The 22956-nt window shown below is 43.0% G+C and overlaps 1 protein-coding gene across 2 annotated transcripts in view; it reads right to left on the bottom strand.

Moving 5' to 3' along the window:
• The window catches only part of RASSF3 (Ras association domain family member 3), a 104087-nt gene that overhangs the window by 45334 nt on the left and 35797 nt on the right, over nt 1-22956 (bottom strand). Inside the window, exon 1 of one of the 2 annotated variants that reach the window (XM_021547442.3) lies at nt 7709-7938. The exons of the other annotated variant lie outside the window; for it this stretch is intronic. Within the exon in view, the coding sequence (XP_021403117.1) occupies nt 7709-7837 (129 nt within the window). The 5' untranslated portion in view covers nt 7838-7938. Of the gene's footprint in view, nt 1-7708; nt 7939-22956 lie in introns of those variants that run through there. 2 annotated transcript variants of the gene reach the window in all.

Genomic DNA, 22956 nt, shown 5'->3' with positions numbered 1-22956 from the left:
TTATGGACAACAGGCATATCTATAAATTATTAGAGACAGCTGCCTTTGTAATTTTCCCCTAGTATATTATTTTGCGTAATTTATAAAAGAAACACACTTGCAAACAGCATTTTCCACAATTACTTAGTGGGTAAAGAGTGAGACAGAGAAGCTGACAACAGGCACACCAAGTACTTCTACATACTCAACATCAACATTTGATGCATCCTCAGAGGCAGATGAACCACTGCTGCCTTTACTATTATATTCGGCACAGCGTAGATTCCTCCGCATACAGGAACACAAATTCCTCTCCAGCATACACACAGATGAGTAACTAGAAAGCATTCTTAATTGCTGCACAAATCACATGTGGCTACTTAGCATAGCCAAATACATGTCTGCATAGGAAGCACTCTCCTCAAAACTGTCTGCAGTATTTCATCAACCTCAGAGAACAGCAAGCATGCCAAAAGAAAAACAGCAATTACTCACTCCAAGTCAATTCATACCTGTCTATAGAAATGTGCAGGCTTTGATACAAAACCCATACAAAAGCCTGACAATGCAGTAGTCAGGTAAGGGCTGCACTGAAACCAGGGGCATGACAGCATGCTGGGGAAACTTCAGTTCCATTAGGGCACACCTCTACCATCTGTGGGACTGCTGGTTTTAAGACCTTTCCTGAATGTTGGTCTCAAAAGGCACAAATCCGTATCTGTGTGTGTCAGATTTACATACATAAATCTAAACTTTTTGTGTATATATATATATATATATATATATATATATAGCTAACATCTAACTATTTTTTTAAAATGTGAGTATGCATCTCTAACAGCCCTACTACGTCTACCTAAGAATGAAGTACAGGATACACTGAATAGCCTGGCCCAATGGCCTGCACATTGGCCTTATCCTCCTATTCATGAGGAGAACTGACAAGAGACCTGTCACTCTCATCTCTCTTCACAAAGCTTACATTGCTTGTCTTGACTCACTAGCATAGTGTCACAGGCAAAATGCTGCATTATATCCCAAGCACTTAATCCAAAATTCTCTGTTCATCAGTTTACTTAGAATCACAGAATATCCTGAGTTGAAAGGGACCCACAAGGATCACCAAAGTCAAACTCTTCACCCTACATAGGACACCCCAAGAATCACACTATGTGCCTGAGAGCATTGTTCAAACGTTTCTTGAACAGGCTGGTGCTGTGACCACTTCCCTGGGGAGCCTGTTCCTGGGCCTGACCACCCTCTGAGTGAAGAACATTTTACTGATACGTAGCCTGAGCCTCCCCTAGACACATTTTCAGGCCATACCCTTGAGTTCTGTCACTGGTTACAAGAGTGGAGAGATCAGTACCTGTCCCTCTATTTCCTTTCATGAGGAAGTTGCAGATGGCAATGAGCTCTCCCCTCAGTCTCTTGTTCTCCAGGCTGAACAAACCAAGTGACCTCAGGCACTCTTCATACAGTTTCCCCTTAATACCCTTCAACACTTTAATTGCCCCCTTTGGATACTCTCCAATAGCTTAATATCTTCCTTACACTGTAACCATTCCCTACAGTTTTGGGCAATATGTTCCTTACATTGCCCAAGACTGCACACAGCATGCAAGGTGAGGCTGCCCCAGTGTAGAACACAGCGTGACAACACCCCGCCTCACCGCAGCTGGCGATGCTGTGCCTGACTCATGTTCAATTTTCCCCTGACCAGGACCTCCAGGTTCTTTTCCACAGTGCTGCTCTCCAGCCTCTAATTCCCCAGTCTGTCCATACATCCACGGTTGCCCCACCTCAGGGGCAGAATATGTCACTTGCCCTTGTTAAACTTAATACAGTTGGTGATTGCTCATCTCTCTAATTTATCACTGTCTCTCTGCCTTTAAGGGACTCAACAGCTCCTCTCAATTTAGTGTTATCAGCAAATTTAGTTCATATTCCTTCCAGTCCTGCATCCAAGTCATTAATGAAGATGTGGACAAGCTCTGGGCTGAGGATGGAGCCCTGCAGAGCTCCATGAGAGGCCAGCTGACAGTCCATGATCATTCACTTTGACCCTCTGTGCCCAACCCATAAGCCAGTAGTGTTTGCAACTGTTAATTCAGCACTGCTGCCACTGACTTTTTACAGAAGAGGCAAACTGTATCATCAGTTTCTACTTTAGTTTTTCTTCATAATTTTGATCTTGCAATAGCTAAATGTTAATCCGCAGGATCCTCTTCCAAAATGGTTATTCTGCTATTATTCTTACACATTAATCTGCAGCTGAAATAACAGATAATGAAAAGGAGGTATCAAATTATCTCATTAAGTAACTTTTTATTGTTTTTTTTAATCTCTTCAGTGTATTCAGACGACCTTGAGCTCTGTTGCTCTGCAGAGCATTTTCCTGGATTCACCACTCTTCAGTTAAAAGAAAATACCCACACTTACTAAGTGCTCCTGATCTAACTAATGTGAAGCCTAGCTACTGCACCTCAAGACTCTGATAAGTGAATCAAAGCCATTTTTTCCCCCCAAGAAAAGGAATAATAAATAATCTAAAGAGTTTCTCTGATGGTACTTAAATAATGTCAATAACAACACATTGTGCTCCCAAAGTTTATAGAGAAGTAACTGCCTGAGATGCACTTAATATAGTATTAATACAATAGACTAAAGAAAACTGTGGAAAGGTTAAGAGTTACTCATCTAGTCTGAATACTACCTGCATATAGTTAAGTCCTCAAAATTTAAACCAATGATTCCAAGAACCAACTGTGATTATAAACCAGCATACGGCAATCAAGATCCTCTGCACAAAGCATAAATCTCATCTCACCTCCAGAGGCTGTCAGACACCAGTAAGGAACTTTAGAGTTCACCACAAAATGGCCATCAAGCCCCTCCAAGTTACTGATGCACACATGCCACATCAAGTCCTCCAAGAGAGAAGAGTGAGGCAAAAACACAAAATAAGGACCACTAGTTTACCATGACAGTGATATGGGCTTAAAATAGAGACAATCTCTACCCTACTCATTCCTTCAGCCCTTAACTTTCAAGTATTTCAGTTGTGACAATGTTTATCCGATAATATTCACTGACTGCCAAATGGATTAAAAAAAAAAAGAACAAAACATTACTGGATATTTTTAGTTGCCTTTTTTAAAATATGTTTCATGACTACATGTCAAACACAAACCTAAACTTTTTGGCTCCAAAGCAATACTAAAATTAGAAGCCTTATTTTTTCTGACAGTCAGGAGAGCCGTTTCCCTAGGGAATGTTACTAAAAGGAAACCCAGGAAGAGTCGTAATGGCCAAACAACGTGAAACATTAATAACGGACATTGGTAATACAAAGACATCCTAACTAGGCTTGAGCAACTACATATCACATTTTACTACTAGAAACTGTTTTCTTCCAAAATCAATTTTTTTTTTAATTATCTCTCTTCCTCTCAATTACATGCCTTGACCTACTGTGCAAATTCATGTGGAAGAACCCTAAAAAGCCCAAAAGTTTGTCCTACTTATTCCCATTTTCACCAGCTCAGTCATTAAAAAAAAACCTGCTACACCTTTCTTTTCAAACCTTCTTCTCCAGCAGTGAAATGAGAGATTACTGATCACCTTGTCAGGACTAGGTAGGGATGAGACTGTCACCCTCTGCCTTTTGCCTTCCCCTTTACACCTCCTCTGCTTTTATCTATCAGCTTTCCATTTCCAGCTTTTCTATGAATTTTCTTTCCCACCACTATTACCACAGTTGCAAATCCCACTGACATGCAGAAAAGTGAGTCACAAAGCCCATGTCATGGCAGAGTGCACTGGGTGAGGGTGCAGGGTAAAGAACTTAGTGGGTCTGGAAGCCATGAAGACCAAGACCAGTAAGGGGAAGAGAGAGGGAGAAATGAGACCTCAGACAGGGAAGGACCAGTGTTGACAGTGAGGCAATGAATTCTTGGGTGCAGAAGGAACATGTGCATTTTTTGCAGACTGCCAACAGAAGAGACTGCATTTTTCTTGCAAACTTTTACAGAGCCCTGTATGAAATAGTAAAAAAACAGCACACACCAATATTTTGGGGTTTTTTTCCAAAGAACAAAGCAGCATCCCAAGTGTCAAACTTCCTATATCCAAGCCATTCTGCATGAGACATCAACCAGAACTCTCTCACATTTTGTTTGCAAACTACTCACAATTCAGATGCTGAACAGAACCTGCAGAACTGGCCCTCTTCTAGCTGAGATCCATGACCTTCACAGCACTGCCAGCTTCCAAAGCAAGGTTTCCCAAAGCATAAGTGATGTCCTGTCTCACAGATTGCTCACATATAAGGGCAGAGAGAGAGCTTGACTACAGCCTCTTCTCATGTTCCAAACTTTAACAGTTACAGTGGAAGGGGCCCTCAAACATAGAGCAGGCAGAACCAAGTACAGGGATGTCCTCAGGTTTTTGCAGTCATCCTGATAGAAGACATGAGCTCCGCGTGGCTTGAAACTAACCACCTACAATGCTTGAAAGGCCACTGTCCATTGAGACCCCTGGGAAAGGAAAGTACTGCAAGGATTCACATCCATCCTGCTCAAAGTGGATAATTCAGGGAACTGGCATGTGGAAGGAAAGCGCAGAAAACATACACAGGAAGATGCACATCCCTCCAGCATATGGTGGGACTTGCAGCAGCAAGGCATGACTGTTTTCAATTTTCCTGAAGGATGGGGGTGGGTTGGAGGAAACAGGGAGAGAAAGGGGTCAGTTTTCAGAAGTTTGCCAAACATCTTATTTTGGTATTTTCTCTACAGGGAATGGACAATTTCCAAAGGCATGATCATACAGAAGCACCAATGTGATCTTGCAAAAGCCTATGTACATGGATAACTTAGCCTCACATGAGTAGTCAGACTGGCAGGACAAAAATATTTACAGTTCTGCCTTTTTAATTTATTAAATTAAATCAAACATTGCAAACATGAAACAGGGTCACACTATGCTCCATCTAGTACCTGACACTCAAATTTTACGCAAGACACGGCTAATAAGAAACCTTAAATAAAGCTAAACTTTCAGGAGCAATAAGACAGCAAAAGGCAACATGCATTTTTATTCACACCGTCCTCAGACTGAAGTATTTCTTGCTTAAGAAATAACTTTTGGACTACTGCTAAACCCTAAGACATCATAACGCCTACTATATGCTGCAATTTTCTTTTAGAAGTGGTATAGAAAGGGGAAGAGTTGTCTAAATCTTTAATCACTCTAGAGATTAGGCATCCTAAGCAAACACCAAAGGTACTATCACAAAATTTTTGCACAACAGCAGTCACTTCATTAATCCTGGCTCATTTGCAGAATTTGTTATATTTAAGCCCATCCTTAACCAACTAAATTAAGGCAAAGATTCACTACTTAAGCTAGTAAATTTCGTTTTCTCTTTCTTTGGAAATCCATACAAAACAAGGCTAAACACTAGTACTGAGTTTTTCTGCAGTCACAGCTGCAAACCAAATGCTCTAAACCATTTCTTCCCTGTAAGAAAAGGGGCAGAGGGAGCTAAGGCAGAAGGATAAACATAACTGCCAGCACTTAAAAGTCTTCTGCAAGAAGAGAAACCCACACTGGAGAACTTAATATTTGTGTAGTTGAGAAAGACACAGAAACAATAACTATCAGCTCCCCTCTTTTCTCTTTGCTCAAGGGGACATAGTATGCATTTTTTAACGAAACCTCAAATACAAACCAAAAGTACCATCCTCATCCCTACAAAGAGGCTTATTATGACTGTTATTGCTGGAAGGGGAAACTCAGTCTTACTGGCCACATGACTGTTGAAATCTACATTCAGCATTGTTTGGAGGTTTGGTTTTTTTTTTCTCTATAAATCATCAGTTGAGAGCAACTGGTAGTAACTTTATGACTAGAAATACGAGCTGAGTATTTCTGATGCTGCAGAGACAGCAATACAGATGAATTTGTTCCAGCCTAGTAAATTTATACTTAAATATGTACCCTGCAACACCTCACTGCAGTATTCTTTTAGGAAGCATTACTAGAGCAGAATATGAAATTTCAGTTATGGGATTTTTTTTTTGTTTTTTTTTTCCAGTCCCTCTTGCTTGGAGATGTTAACACCATATGCAACAATTTACGCATTTGCACAACCTACTACTCATACAGCTAACATTTAGCAACACAACTCATACTTTTTTTTTAATAGCATTAAAGAGATGTGTATGTTTTTAGGATCTGAATTAAGACATGGACCCTCTCACATGTCACGATACAGTAGCTACACCAAGGCAGACAGCAGTTAGGTATCTATTCCCACCGTACTGTCACACCGGGATCCTCCTCTCTAAGGGCCAGGTGGCAGCCAGCGCTGGCCAAATAGGTTACCAGATGAAGTTCAAGGACACTCCACAGCACTCAGCAGCTTCCAGAGAACACCTGAGGTTAAGCGGGAGGCTGAAACTCAAAACGGATGAGACAAAAACGCTGAGGCGAGGTGTCAAGAGAAGTACCCTGCAGAAGCAGCAATGACCTGATACACAGCTGGTCCCAACCTATTTGCTCCAAGTGCCCAAGCTCAGGTGTAGGAAGAGGGTGTGCCCAGGCTCCCTGCCAGACTTTGCAAAGGAAATTAAAGTTCAAGAGAGCTCTTGTACTTCCTCAAACAGGAGCAGGAGTTTCCTGAGGGACAGCTAGAGGGTTTCAGTTTTAAGCAAATCACAAATAACCTCAGAGAAACAGAAACCAAGACTGGCTTTCTGCAGCAGAACACAGCCTACAGGAATGGCTGTAGGCAACAAATGATGTTTTTAGACAAGCGCCACAGGTGGACCAGAGGGCAGCTAACATATCCAGGCTTTCAAATTCAGGTTTATAACCAGGTCCCCACAGCAGTAGTAATACTAACACTGAAATGCATGGCGAAGACTACTAAGAGTTTGCAGAAACAGACAACTGAACAGAAAAAAGGCACTGATGCTGGTGGGAGCAGATGAAGCAGAAATAGCATAAACAGAACAGGCTCGCTAGCCTGTCGTTTCCAAAGACACCATCCATCTCTACAATGAGGTCCTGTGCTTTGGAAGGAGAGAAATGAGAGCGGATAGACTGCTTAGCTAAAAAAGTGTGACGTTTACCCTATATGGTTTAATGACTGCTCTGGGTCGGACAGATCCGCCACTGAATTTCAACGCTGCCCACACAAGGGGTTGGTTCAGAGTTTTTGCTTTGTATTTAATTAGTTGTTCACCTCAAAGCCCCACTTGCCTGAGCCTGAATGCTTAAACCAAGCCACTTAAACACTTCAGACGGCCTTTCGCTGCCAACAAACCAGCTGAAGAGGCTGTCATTCACTCGGAACGAGCTCCGAGAGCGAGGAGGCAGAGGCGGCAGCGGGGCGGCAGCGCGGTCACTCACCGCACAAACAGGGATTTCTGGTCACATCCCTGCCCGCCGGGCAGTGCGGATCCCTCGGAGAGAGGGGCACGCCGGCAGGGGCCCCGCCAGTGACCCCGGGTCGCACGGGAGCCGCGCTGGAAGCCTGCCGAGGGAAGCCCTTCCCGGACGCCTCCTCCCCGCTCCATCCCGCCGCCCGGGCGGCTCCGCGGTCCGTCCCCGTGGGGGAGGGGGCGGCGGACACGTGGAGGCCGAGCCGGAGGGAGCCGAGCCGGAGGGAGCCGGCCCGGCCCGGCGCAGCCGCCCCTCCTGCCCGGCGCACGGCACTCACTTGTGGGGCGGCGCGGCTCTTGCCCGCCGGCCTCCTGAAGAAGGAGGTGCGCGCGGTGAAGAAGAACTCCTCGGACTCTTCCTCCTCCAGGCTGCTGTACCCGCTGCTCATGCTGCTGGTCCAGGTCATCGGCGGCGGCGGGGGCTGCTGGTGGTGCTGGGGCCGGGCGGCGGAGAGCGCCGTCCCGGCCGCCGCATGGGGCCCCGCCGCTGCCGCTCCTCGCCCAGCCCGCGGGGTCCGGGGAGGAGGAGGAGGAGCCGCAGCTCCGGCGGCCCCGCTCCCGCCCTCGCTCCGCTCCCTTCCTGCCGCGCGAGTTCCCGGGCAGCGCCGCCCCGCCCGCCCGGCAGCAGGTGAGGGGAGCGGGGGCTCCGGCCGGGTCCTGACCCCTCCCGGGCTCGTTACCAGCAACGAGGCAGCTGAGGGGGGCCTTGCTGAACTAAGAAGTTCCCAAACCTTTCCCTAATAATTACTCAATTTCACTCTTCAATGTATTGTAAGAATAGTCATTTCAAAAATGACCGACGGCAAAGTAATGGGAAGAGCTTTTCCCTTTCAGATCTTCCAGCAATCCGTGAATTCCGGCTGAGCAGTCACAGCCTCCGGTTCCGCAGCCGCCGCGGTGCCCGGCCGGGGCCGCCCCGCGCACCATCATCAGCACATGGACTATTAAATCAATGGAATTCATTGCCCCAGGATGTAGCGAGGAGGGAGGCTTGTGAAGACTCACCAGGGATTAGATATGTGTGTAGATAGCAAGAATATCCAGACCTGCAACTGGAAAACATATTTAAATCACAAAAGTCCTGATAAGACACAGGGGAAACAACAGACTATCACTACTGGGGGAAATGACAGACAATGCTTGAAGGCCGGATCACTCCGTAATTACCTGCCTCAGAGTCTCATGTCTTCCCTTAATTTATCTAAGGCTGGTCACTGTCACCGACAGGATACTGGGTTTAAGGTACGGCTTCCTAAAGCTGTGCAGCTGCCCGTAGAAGCAGATTCGCCTTTCCTGCACGCCCTTAGCCCGGCGTTCCTGCTGTCCCCTGTGCCACAGCGTCGTCCCATGTGGGGAAGTGAGTCACATCAGCCACTTGCTGCCGGAGCAAACCCGAGACCTTTCAGCAACAGCACAGCCTCAGATTAAACGTATTTGAAGCTGTGCGTTTATACATCAGTTCCCGTGGTCTCAGTACTCAGATACAGATGTAATCTGGGACACCATTAGCTAACATCTCCTTTCCCTCTTCCTGATCCCCATTTCGCTGGTCCCTCACACACTTCTCATCTGCTGTGCGTGGCTGTTCCTTATCCCAACTGGGGGCTGAGTCTGTTTCTGCCAGTAGGTGCTCTTCCTGGACCGAGTATGTCTTACACATTGACAAAGTCACCTCAGAACTGGCAAAACAACTCGCACTGAGAACTAAAACCGGTCAGTCAGTTTGGGAGGTGTTAAATCCTTACTTTCCCATCATCTCTGATTCTTCCGGATTTTCATATGGACTTTGGCATCTGGCAGATTAGAAGCTATCATAGCTTTTAAAAACAAATAATTGAGTTTAACAGTGTAGATGCAGATGTGTCAGCTCTTGAGCCTACTTGTTGGCACTGTAAACCCCTGTGGTATGCAAGATAGCTTTAAGTTGAATGCCAAGTTACTTCAATGTGACTAAAATGTATTAAAATGCTTGCTGTAGAGAAACAAGCTTTGTGTTACCTAGCTCGCTGAGCCCAGACCCATGCCAAAAGGAAGTCACACCAGAGATCCACTGGGCATGCCTCTGAATCTGTCCAAGACCCAATAACTCCAGTTTACAAAACTTGTGGAAAAAACACCCCTGTCCATATTCACAGTTAAGGTGAAGGATTTTAAGTGGCTTAGGTGTGATTAAAAATGGCATTTGTGTTTTCAAACTACAAAAGGTTTTTTATATATTATCTGCTGGCACACTTGATGGACTCCCCAGGAACAAGAGGCCCTGTGTGTATAGCTTGTTTGCTTGGCTGCAGTCTCAAACCTGATAGTGTGTGGGTGGAACTTTAAGCTGGCAAAGAGGATCATTGAGACAATAAGCTGCTGCAACAGAGCTCAAGTTTATCTGTGCAAGATCAGTTGCAAGTTCTGGGCTCGAGTTTATATATTCCCTGGCAACAAGGCATTGCATTCACCTCATCTGTAAAGCATCATTTGTATTGACAACACCAAATTCACATTATCATTTTCTCTAGCTGCAACAAAAAACGATGAAGAAAACATGTCTAAGTTTTCCAGTATGAGTTCACTCCTCCACTATAGCTCAGTTTTTAAGCTTACTAATTTTGACAACAGATTTTTCACTTTAATTTTTTTCAGAAGTGGCACTGAGCAGAACAATTCACATCAAGGTACTAACAGATGTGATGCCTTTCAGTGTTGATTTGTTTGGTGCTTGAAAGTAACATACCCAAAACCAAGTATTTTTCAAGGGTGATACTTAAAGATCAATTGGTATCCCGGTGCATTTCACTGTCCTCTGGCTACTCTCTGCCTATATTTTTAAGGTTCCTATCCCCTGACAAGAACTCTTCCACATTCTCAAATTGACTTTTTAAGCTTACCTAGGTAAGATTCATTCAAGGCTCTTTGTTAGGTGCTGCACTGAAACCACTACAGTACAACACACTACTTTTGGTTTATTCTGACAGGCCTCTTAAATAGTCAACAAAGAAAATGCAAACAGCATCTCATAATGAAAATAAAAATAGCCATGTCTCAAGATAGTAATAAGCTTTCTGAAAGCATACTTGTTCTAAAGGAGAATTATGGATGAATGATTAGGTTAAAAAAAATTAATGTAGAAGCCAAGGAATATGGAACAGGAGTGAGATCCAAAACACAGATCACAGATCAAAACACAGTTATTTCTCCTTCTGAGAAATAATTCAACCCCATGAGTAATTAAGCTGTCAATCAGTTATCATGGGATCACACAGGCAGTTAGCAAGAAAAGAAAAGGCAGATGCTTTTTTAAGATTAATCACTAAGTTCAACTAACAAGTAATGCTACAAATGCACCCGTGAAGAAAAGGAGAATGAGCTTTTTTTTTTTAATTACAGCTTGATGACATAGATAGAATTTCATAGTAGTTTTAAACTGTAGCCAGTTAAAAGTGGTGGCTCAAGTAACACAACATAAAATAGTAATAGACACGCTATTTCAAAGCAAGAATCTCATTAATAAAATATGAATAAAAAGCAATCACAGACAAAGATAACCGGTGTGACATACACTGATTTGTTGTGTAGGAAGAAAAAAAAATTAAATGACTATTCATTTCTAGGATAAAATTCAGTTTTAAATCACTTTGTGGTTTTGGAGACTCAGCTCAGAGAAATGAAATATCAAGCATAGCTTCCACAGAAGTGAAAGCTGCCTTCCTACATGGCAAAACAAGTGTGAATAAGGCAAGAACTAGGACTTTGAACTATCCTAACTGAAATAACCCTTAGAACCAGACATCAAATTGCATAGAGGTGGATTGCTTCACAAGGTCCTGCAGCTTCATTGCTTTATTTGTATTAAAGTAGCACTTTATTGAAGTAATCAAAATACCTCAGGAAAGTATGGTTGAAGAGGTTTACAGGTTTACATGCTCTGAAGAATAAGCAAGTACTTTGCACCATCTCTAACAGTCCTTTAGCTAAACTGTTCTTAAAATGCAATATGGTGCTGAAGCAGCTCCACTATAGGCCATCCCTTCCAGTGTTTAAGTTATTTATTGAGTTAGAAAGTTTTTATTAATATCTCATTTTGAATCCTTAACCCTGCCCATTTGTTTCTTAACAAAAGAAACAGCGGTAGAACAGTTCATTGCTGTTTTTTTAGAGAAAACTTTTGGGTATTTGAGGACTCTTTTTGTTCCTCCCCATTCTTCTGCTTCCCAGACTAAACAAAGGGACAACTGATAAAATATCCTATAGAGTTTACATTAACTCCATTACCAACTGCATGATGTTTACATGTTTCTAAACCATCTCCTCAGCCCTCTGACAGAGAAACTGGGAGGACTCATTGAAAAAGGAAAGCTGGAAACATTCATTTGGCCAGTAATTCTACTTTGAGGCTTGGGACCAAAATGCTCACTTCTGTACACAAGCCTTGGTCTTCTCTCCAGGCTTTGCCAGACTACATCAAAAGCCATTGGGTCAAAGGAGCAGGAAAGGAAAAAACAAGGTACAGCATGGGTCAGAGGGTCCTGTGGCATTTAAGACTACATTTCTATTATCATTTAAAAAGTAATGTGGAGATCTCAAGAGAATAATTCCTCCTTTTCTCTCTCCCCTTTTCAGTCTCCCCTGGCTGAAATCCTGTGAGGGTGCTTGCATGCTCTGGCAAGCAGGATCTGTGGTGGCCCCACAGCTGTGGGCAGCAGCCTCCCATGGTGTGGGAGCAGTGAAGGCAAGCAGGACATGGGCTGTGGGAAGGAAAGCTCATCACAGGGACTAAACTTCCTTGCACCCTCTAAGTCTGCTTTAGTATCCCTTCAGTTTCACCAGTGCTTTTCAGGAAGAGTCTCATTAACAGCTCTAGCAGTATTTCATTCTAGCTGCTATGAATTTACCAGATGCCCCTAGCCCCTGGCTGTTTCAGGAACCCTTTTGGTCATTTCTGGGGTGCTGTGAGTCTCTCCCTCTCTCATTTTCTGCCTTCATATATCTTTGCAAACCCTATCCCTGACCCCAGTAGTCTTATTGACGATTAGTCCCTATGGGACATACTAAATCTTAAGATATGCTTAGGAGTGAAATCCAAAGGGGTTCCTACCAAATAGCACATTGGATTTGGCTTCTGTGTAACATGTTTAACTGGGACATATAATTATTCCATTATGATATTTATTTAAATTATGCCCATATAACAAAAAACATGTCCTAAAAACAAGTTGCAGAGGAAGAAAGACAGCTTGTAACAGACTGTCCCTTTACAATCTGAATAAATAATTAATCGTGTGGGCTTAGTTTTTTCTACATTCCAGCTGAAAACAGTAGTAATTTCAAGTGATCAAAGGAAAGCAATAAAGTTGAAATACAACCAACACAGAACATCCACTCGGGCCTGTAGTTTCCTTACACCAGTAAACTTTCTGTTTACTCATTTCTCCCATTTGTCTTGAATTAATAGCTCAGGTCTGTTTAGTACAACTGGCAGCAGTGACAATTATCCTTTGATTCATACCCCAGCAACTTGTTAATTCAAACAAGGTCATTCCAGCCACACAGGCACATGACTGCAGACTGAAAACAAACAGGAGCCAGGTAAACAACCTTTCCCCATTTCCTGGTGAAGAAATGCCGTGGGGACAGGTACTAGTTATGGCAGTCACAACCTTAGACAGTATTGTCAGGCATTCTTTTCTGGGTCTTCAAATTCTTGATTCTGCCCAAACCTTAAGTCCCTTTGGTGCAACTTTTCATCCAAAATACTCTAAAAGAATGGGATAGCTGGAAGTTAAAAATAACCCGTGTAATTGCTTTCTTACATGTTTGCACATTCTCACTCACCAGATCTCTGCTCTTCATCTATCATACTTGGACTGGTCAGATGATAACAGAAATCAGAGTAAGTTCACCTTTCCCATCCCAAGGGTTCTGCTCAAAGCAGTCAGACCTACATTAGTTTGAAGGGGGAGAGAAAGTAGATGGAACGAGAAGATTGTGCTTGTCTCCTTTCTTGTGATGCTACAAACATGTGACCACCTACCTAAACACACAGTTTGACTGAAATCAATACAGCTATTCATAATTTCAAACATTTCTTTATCTATTCTTTATCTTGTTGCTACCTAAAGCTATATAGATAAAATTGTACCTTTCTGACAGTTTTGGAATTACCATCATCTTTGTGTTAGAGTCTGACAGCTTTCCAGAATCTTCTATACCTTTTTATCTCAAACAGCTATGTCATCAATTCTACTTAGCAAGATGATTCAATGTTGTCCAGCATAAAACTACAAGTACAACCTTCCCCAAGGGACTATTTCTGCAGTTTGAAGACACTGACATGGAGTCTGGCCTCATCATGTGGTATCAGCACTCACATTTCCCACATCCTGCCCTGCCCCAAAACCCACTGGGACCAACTGAAAGACTCTCATTGCCTTTGAAAAGATCTTGATAAAGCAGTCCTTTGCTGTACTGGTGTGCATTTTCCTATCAGTTTTTTGCATCCTAGTTAGGCAGAAGTGCTCTCTAATACAGAGGTTTGTTAGCAATTTTGTTTTGTTCCTCTCCTGTTGATTGTAGACTGCATTATTAAACAGGTGCTTTCTTGTCAAAGATCCAAAAAGGTAGATTTTATAATACAAATTATGAAAAAAAAAATTCAGACATATGAAATATGTTTAATCAAAGGGCTTCAGAGAGCTGTGCAAATGTACTGAAGTGAGAATTGCCCTGCCTTTCACTCTCATTTCCAAGGGTGGATCAGGGATATGTCAGTACTAGTAAGAATTCAAACGTGAGAGCCATGTTCCATCTGGCAATCCATTCCCTGCAGCAATAGCCTTTTTAGCTTATGCTGTAGCCAGCCCCAACAATGTATGCTGTAGCCAGCCCCAACAATGTCAAATAAAGTCTATCAGGACCCAGATGTAGCCCAGAAATGCCAACTCAATAAACAGGTAAATAAAAATCCCTACTCACACAGTCCCATTGATGGGAATAGTCAGACATAAGTATAAGCCAAGGCTGGCATAAGGGAAGCTCAGAGGCCTGGGAGTGCTGTCATCCAATTCTCTGCAAGCAGCCACACCCTGCCGGGGTAAGCAGTAGGACTACTACACGAGAGAATATAATCTCAAGGAAATATTCTATAACAAAGTGTACAAAAACCAGGCATTCTCCTACTTTTAATTCAGTTTCTAATTGCTAACAGTGTATAAAAATACTTGGGGCTGTAAAATTAACTAGGACCTTCTGTTTTAAGTATAGAAACCACAACTGTGGAAGCTCAGCATGCTTCATGGATACCAGGAAAATATAAACCCTAATGCACTGTAGCTGCAATCTGATTCCCAGCATCTGTCCTCAAACTGGTGAATTGGTGGGGGTAGGGGCCTTCTGGTTTGGGAATCACATCCCAATTGTCATTTCCTAGACAAAGAACTAGAAATTGTCTCGTCATACTGTGTATGAGATGACATTTTGCTCTGTTTAATAAGTCTGACTGCAGTAGATAATAGAAATTCCCTAGAAGCTGCCCACACAAGTTCAGGACTTTCTACTAAATCATCTCAACAGCAGTCCATGAAGACAACCGTCCCAGAAAGACAGTGCTGTTTGACAGGACAACAGATCTGACAACTTGTTTGCTGAAATGCCTGTCTAATCCATCCAGTCCACCCTTAGCTGGAAAAATCTGAAAACAATTGCCTTGAAGTGCAGTGCCCTGCACCTGTGGAGCCAGCCCAGCCCGCTGAAGTGCTGGGGCTGCAGCAGGGCAGCCCCGCTTGCTGCTCTGCCTCCCGCTCCCCGCACAGCTCGCGAGTCCAGCGCGCCTTGGGAGGAGCTGCCAGCTGCCAATGCAAGGAACTGGGCTTTGGCCTCTCCTTCTGCAGCGCTGCGACAGATCAACATTTTTCACATTTTCAGCAGGATGTGACCGCCTTTGAAAATTCTGCCCTGAATCAAGCTTTCTCTTAGCTAAATCTCACTAACTTCTTTCATATTTAGTCTGTGTCTTGCTCACTGGCTCAAAAACCTTCTGATTCCCACCTTTGCTATCAAGCTCTTCCTCCCTCAATGAGACAGCACTGCTGCAGGGGGAGAAAAAAGTAAGACAGTTTGAAGAAGAGACAGGAGAGCAGCAAGTGGAAAAAGTTGGAAGTGAGAAATAGGCAAGTCAGCAAAGTAAAACCCAAATTTAAAAAGCAATATTTTAGAATAGAAGTAAGTTTTCCTCACCAGAATTCCATAAAATTCAAAAATATATGTGTATGGAGATTTCTGGGTGGAAAAAGAGCACATGTTTAGGAAAGCTGAGATGTTTCTAATTTTGAAGGAAGGTTTAGAGAAAAAAGCATACTGAAAAATTAGAAATTAAAATAATGAAAAAAGTAATATATGTAAAAGGCAGCTAAGGAAAGAATATGTATCAGGACTGAGAAGATACTGGAGAACTAGAAAAAAGAAAACAAAAGGAAAATATGGTGCTTCTATTTTTCTTTCAAAATTATGGAATGATGTTCACACAGCATCACAAATCCTCAGTTTAGGAGATTTAACATATGGAGGGAAGAGAAAGGGAGGAAGTGGATGCTTTACATCAATGAGAAGTCCAGCAAAGCTGCAGATCACATGGGGCTGTAGCCTTGCCAGAGGCATCCTAGTTCAGTACAGCTCTTGCTCTCCTTTGCCTACATTTTATCAATCAGACATCACTCTGGGGGAAAAAAGAGGTGACCAGAGGAAAAAAAAGCAATATATGTACTTAAATGCAGTAGGAGCACCATTCCCACCCGAGGGAAAGAAACCATTTATGCCCCCACAATCTGCCATGTGGGTGAGGAGGTCAGAGCCTAAGCCCTGGGCTGATGCAGGGAAGTTGACATTACTTATTTTTATCTGTTTTATTAACAAAACCCCATGATGTTATAAAAAATAAACACAAAGGAGATATATCTGGGTCTCAAAAGCATGTACTTGTAAGGTGGGAAATGCCTCTTTCATGACTGACTGCCTCAAGCTTAACATATTCCTGCAAAATCTTCATGCAGGGCATGACTAAGACCCTCATTACTTCTCTGGCCTGCAGCAGAGTTCAGACATGGGTCAGTACACAGGTCACAGAGGAAACTATAAATCTAGCAACTTATATACTTTTGTCTATTTGCTATAGGTAGTCTTTTATACATAACATGTACATGACCTAGAATTTAGAGGACTTGAGCTAACACTGCCAAATGATTCTATTTCCCATCTCAGCCCCAGGGTCTGGTGTTCTGAATATCTTATTTCACATGTTAGTTCATTTGTGGGCTCTATTTTACAGCAAATCAATACATTTCCTTCAAAACAAACCAAAGGTTCTTCCAAGGGTAGTCAGCACCAGAAATCACATCACTGTGGTAGTGTGGAACTCCCCAGTCTTTTCCTGTATTTCACCATCCTCTTACACTATCCCAGCCAGTGGCACTCACTCAGCCACCCCCCCCCACTTTCCAGACACTTTGAATGGATAAAACATGCATGCCATATCCAGAGTCCACGCATACAGGCATGTAGGACACAGCCTGCTCTGAGAAATGTGGACCTGAGGTGCTTTATGGGGCCTGGCCAGATGCCAGAGGTCACTCCCTAGGATGGAAGCCTTTGCCCACAGAGACAATCATGGCTCGCTCAGAAACGGTGCTGCAACTACTCATTACTTTTCAGACTTAACTTTAAAAGAAAAATATTTAATTATTTTAATTTTACACTCTTATGTTTACATGAATTATGTTTACATTGTCTAGAATGTTAGGCTAAATGAATGTTTTCTAAAAATGCGTGTCTAAAACTTTTTTCCAGGAAAAACCCCCTATCCCTACAAAATAGCTTTATTTAATTATTTTACTGAGCTTGCAAGGCTTGCACTCTTTCCTGTGATCTGAAGAGGAAGGATCTGAGGTTTCAGTGCTGTTGTAATCTGGATGGACATAAGTGGTGGAAGAACATGTTAAAATGAGGTTTTATAGTGTAGAGATTTGAATATGAAACTTTGCCAGTTGTGGGACACAGCAAATTGAACAGCAATCCTACAGCAGCAACATCTCTGGTATTTTCCCACCACAGCAATATCCAAACTCTAATGCCATGGCTGTAGATTGATTTTTTATGGCTTTAAAGAGTGTAAACTCTGAACTTCTGGAAACTAAAGTAGTTGTAAATGAAATACATTTTTTATAAAATCATATGTAATTGCTATTTAAGCTTTCACTTCAGACACAGCCCAGACTGACAGCACTTAGGTACTGCTCTTACAGAAGGCAGGGGTTTCAGTTTAGCACATGCAGAGGGGCCTTACACAGGAGCAGGCTGTATTTACGTGCTGCCTCTCCAGCATGAAAACTTGGTACATCCTAAGGAGAATCTGGGGGAAGGGAAGCAGAGGAGCAAAGCAGATTTGCCTAACTCGGGCTGTCTTACAAGCTATGGCTCCAGCATTTGGTACCAAGCATATGCTATATTTTCTACTTGAAAGCTGGCTGCCACTTCAAATGAAATGGTTTTGTATGTGCTGCACCATAAAATTACACAGACACACAGACACAGAGGGCCACTCTAACTAGCTGTTTACCTCTGTGCTTCTACCACAGCACATAAGTTATAATCGGAGGAAGGAAACTCCTAGGAGATGTGAAGGCTTTAATTGTTTCAGTGTGCAGATGGTTTGCATTACAGCGAATCGACACAGCACAAGGTCAATTCATAGTTCAGTAATAGCTGTTTCGGCAAGTGAATTTAGTTTGTTTACATCTCTTCTGGGAAAGTTTTAACTGCTATGTAACTTATTTTATAGATATCTCTAGACTTAAGAAACACTGCAACAGGTGAAACTGGAAGAGCGTAGGTTGCCACAGCCATTTCCTTCATGTCTGATGCTTAGCAATTTTTAGAACAGCTAAATATAGCTTTTTTGCTACAACATTTGAACAACATGTTTCATCATGCTCTCTTTTCTGTCACTGACAGAAATGCTCTGTTACAGGCTCACAAAGATATCTTCCCACAACTCCAATTTCCTTCGCTATATTGAGATGTGCCACACAACCTGTGCAGCTAGAGACTGAAGTAGTTACTCCTGCCCTTAACTGAGGGCCTCAATCTGAGCTGCCTCTCTCTGAGAAGTTTATGTTCCTTTTGCACAGGCAGCTCAGCTGTTCCTGAGGCAGCTGCTGAGCCACCTCAATTTAGGGCTTAGATGGTTAGGATAAACTGGAACCAAATTTTTTCTCTCTCTCTGTTTTTTTTTTTCCTTAATAGCACCAGGCTGAAATCTGCCACAGTAGAACAGCTGCCTCATCAGCTGAGCCATCCCTCCAGGCAAAATGTAGCTTTCCAAGAGGAAAACAAGCTGGGTACTGGGACAGTGGGGGACTACCATAGCAATACCCAGGTAAGCTGGGAAAGCTCCATGTAGGAGAGCCACAAGCACTTCCATTTATGCCATTTACCAGCTGGATCCCAGATCAGTCTGGGTAGCTGCCATTACAAAGGCAATGCCACCAATGCCAACTGTGAAAAATCTGCATCTGGCATGAACAGTGCACAACTTTTGTTTTAAAAAGGATGTTCTTTGTTCCTCACACCTTGTCCTTGAGTTCTGCTGGTCAGTGCTTATTCTCATCAGCCATACTCGGTCTCCATCATTTATCCCCTACCTCTTGTCCCACAGGAGCAATGCCAGATCCCCACATAATCACGGGGCAGCACTGCATCTTCATGTCTGCACTCAGTGTCGGGAGTGCCAGACCTGGAGAGCAAACCACAGCAACATGTTGTCAAAGAGAGGTTATCTTCATATATGTACAGATGCATGTCCATATGCACAGGTAACTTAACACTGTGGGTTCTCCTCCTGTCCTCTGACATGTGACCACATTAGCAGAGACACAGGGTAATTGAAAGATGGGTTGGACCTCAAAGACACTAAATGGTAAGTGAACTTGCAGTCCTACATGCAGACCTCAAAACATGTCAGAAACATCACTCATGATAGCAGCAGAACAATGATAAAGATCTCATGCTCTGTGCTGTATGCATTAGGGTATCTACCTTAATTGTCTTTGGGTCTGAAAGTCTTTCTAAAAACTCTTTGTTTCAAAGACCTGTTCTTAAATTAACTTACAAAAAGTCTGCAAAACTTTGAAAAATATTTTTGCAGCAGAGGTGTGAGGATTTGAAACAGAGAGGCACATCAACACTGCAAGCCATACCTAAGAATTTCACGTCTGTATCCTGGAAGCAATCTCCTCCCACAACCCTGCCACCCTGCACTCAGTGGTCCTTGATGTGGCCTTAACATCTGCTTCGGCATCTGCTCTTTCAGAGGACCTGCCCCTGTGTGCTTGGCTGCTTTCAAAGACCACCTGCGATTGCTCAGGAGGGCTGGCAGCGCTCGCCACGGCTCTGCAGCCGCGCAGATACCCTTACAAGGCAAGGCAGCCATCGCCCCTCTCCTCAGCGAGCCTCCAGCAGCCACATCCACCACTGTACATCCTTGATCCAGCTTTCCTGCGTCCATTTAAAATAACTCTGGGAGGCAAAAGGCAGCCCAAGCTTTAGGTCTAATTCTTCATGTAGATGATAAGCTGAGGTGCACTTGCAGGACAGTGAACAGAGTTTGTCTAGTTCCTAACTTGGACAAGAGATTGCAGGCATCTGGGCCAGAAAGTATTCAGCTGCCAAAATTAAGCAGGCAGCGGGAATCAGAGCAAACTGCCTCTAGCAGCCTTGCCAACAGATTCTGCAGGTCAGCTATTGAAATTATTTGCACATCAGCATATTTCAAATTTTGAATGCAGCCTTTTGCGAAAGATCACAGTGAGAGCATTTGTAAAGAAGGGGTTGTTCTTGGACAAAACCAACTTCCTAAAGAATCCATTTCCTTAACATCAAAAAGGTGAAGGTTTTCCTAAAACTGGCACCAAGAGCATATCTGTGAAATGGAGATAATTACTGGAAATAACCAGTGAGACTGCCAAATCTGACTACAGCAGAACTGCCAGATTTTTTTCCTTCTTAATGGATGCCAAAACACACAGGTGACTTATAAGAAACGAAAGTGTGGAGAAGAGTGTAAAATAAGACTGCTCTTACGCACAGTGCTTTAGCACAGTCTAGAGGACTTGTCTATGAAATGCTGCCAGCAGTTGGACTATGGCCAACTCATCTTAAAATTCAGATAGCCTGAGGGTGGGTGGGATTGAGGCTCACATATTTCCCTTATATCAGAGGCCCCATGGCTCAGGGATGTGTACTGACTTCCCATCAGGCAATCTCAGTCCAAAGAAGGCTCAAAACTGCAAGTTGAGGATATTTTAAAGAAAAAAAGAAAATGGATGTTTACAAAGTGTTAGTAGAACTGGATCTCTTGCAGCAAAACTCCGCTTTTACTGACTCTGCTAGACCCTACATCTCCTTTTTCACTGTCTAACCTAATGCCATGATTCTCAAGAATCCCCAAGAGTAAGGCTGCTCTGGGAGGTCTAGACAGCTTGATGTGACACAGAGGGATAAAAAGAATAAAAAATCCAGATGGCTCATGTCAGGCCCTCTTGTCCCTTTTCTGTGTATCTCTTTCCCTGACAGGGGTCCTTTCTCTGGCCCCACATGGGGGATGTACACATCTGACAGGCTGCTCCTGCACTGCATGGAAGGACCTGGCAGCAAAGGGGTGAAGCCAGCAGCCTGGGATGTGGGTTAAGGCAGGGCAAGTTGTGGGAGCTGTGCAGCCCAGCACAGCTTGGCAAGTTCCTGCTGGGTGATGGAGCATGGGATCTCAGAAAGATGGTTCAGCCAAAGGAGAGGACTCCTGACCTACTCGCAAAGGATCGTGTTAAGGAGACTTCTCAGACAGACAGCAGCTGCCAAATGACAACTGAACGTGTGGATCCTAGGTATTTTCAAAACACTTTTTTCTTCTTCATTCACTCCAATATATTGTTCCTGTCTTTAGTTATATCTGCTGATTGTGGTGAAAATAATATGAAGAACTGAGTAAAATCATAGTTCACAAATGCAAGGGCCAGAGATTTTATTCCTTCTACTCTGTCTTACTGAGTTAACTCTGAATTTACCTTCATCTGTAATCCTCAGCTTTAAGAGATCAACCTTGCTTTCCTTCTCCAAATAATGGATCTTTAACAAATTCAGTGATAGTCATAGAAGTTACAGGTAAAGAATAAAGAAGAAACAATCAAGTTCTCAGAACTCATAACTCTGTGCCACCTAATGCATTCATTCACCCATAACATTTTGCAGGAAAGAGTTCATCTTCATTGTGGTGATAGGTAAGGAACACTACTCACAACCATTTCTAAAACCAACTTCTACTTCTGACTGCCCAGATTGAGACATATTTTTAGGTAAAATGAAATAGCAGGTTTGCATACTGTGGGCAACTTCCTCCCCACAAAACAATGAAGAAAAGAAAGCTGGAGGGAAAAGACTGAAAATTAAATCAACACATCTGAAAACCAAGGCCAAATTGTCTTGCTGAAGGCCATATCTATTCAGTCATTAGTAAAGCAAGGACTGAAAATCTGGCTTCCTCAGTCCCTGTTTCATGCTCTAATTCTCACCTCCAACAAACTGCTTTATAATAATCATAAAACCTTACTGATTAGTCATATATGCAGATAAGGAAATCTCTCTTCAAGGTTATTGTAAAGGAAAATATTACTCAGGATGGCAAAAGGAAGGTCAAGGGAAGAGAACAATGCAAATGGAAATCAGAAAAACACTGGAAAGCAGTATTCTGCTAAACCAAAGTTCATGAGTACTGGGAAATATAAAAGTAATGCTCAGCCTTGTGATACGCTGGTCTTTCTGCCCCAGAGGAGAATGCTGCAGAATTTTCTGATAAGAAATTGTGATAGAAAAGCCTAGTGAAATTAAGACAACATAATTTTTATCTTGAAGTCAACTAAGTGAGGTCCAGGCAGGATGCATGGTACTGACCTCATCCTGCTGCCCCATGGTAACCATCATCACTGCTTTGTTCTCACCTAGGATTGTAAAGCAAAATCATCAATGATGGTATTTATCTTCTTGTAAACACACACTCTAACAGAAAAGACAAAGCCTTAAAATGGGATTTACCATGGCTACAATACACACTTGCAAGCATCAGCAGGGAAAAAGATGGAGTAGTATAGGGTATGATTTAGGCAAATCAAGTAATCATATCCAGTTATCCATCTTACTGCAACACGTCAGCAGACAAAATACCTGGAACAGGCATTTGCAGATTTCCAAGGGTTCACTAATTGAAATACATGTGTCTGATGATCTCTTGGGATCCCATTATGAAAGTTTTCTTCTCAAATGCAAAAGGGAGGTAATTTTTCCATTTTTCTCTAGGGGTATCCAAATAGGGCAGGCATCCAGAGACCAGCCTGGTTTATCTTCTCAGGAAACCATCCAGTGTCCAAGCATCATGGCTCTAGCTTCATCTGGGCCAGGAGCTGATCTAAAATTCATCCATAGGAGGGGCCTCTTGATT

The sequence above is a fragment of the Lonchura striata genome, chromosome 1A, assembly GCF_050655825.1.
Source record: "Lonchura striata isolate lonStrDom1 chromosome 1A, ASM5065582v1, whole genome shotgun sequence".
Taxonomy (NCBI): domain Eukaryota; kingdom Metazoa; phylum Chordata; class Aves; order Passeriformes; family Estrildidae; genus Lonchura; species Lonchura striata.
This window is presented reverse-complemented; position numbering and strand designations above follow the sequence as displayed.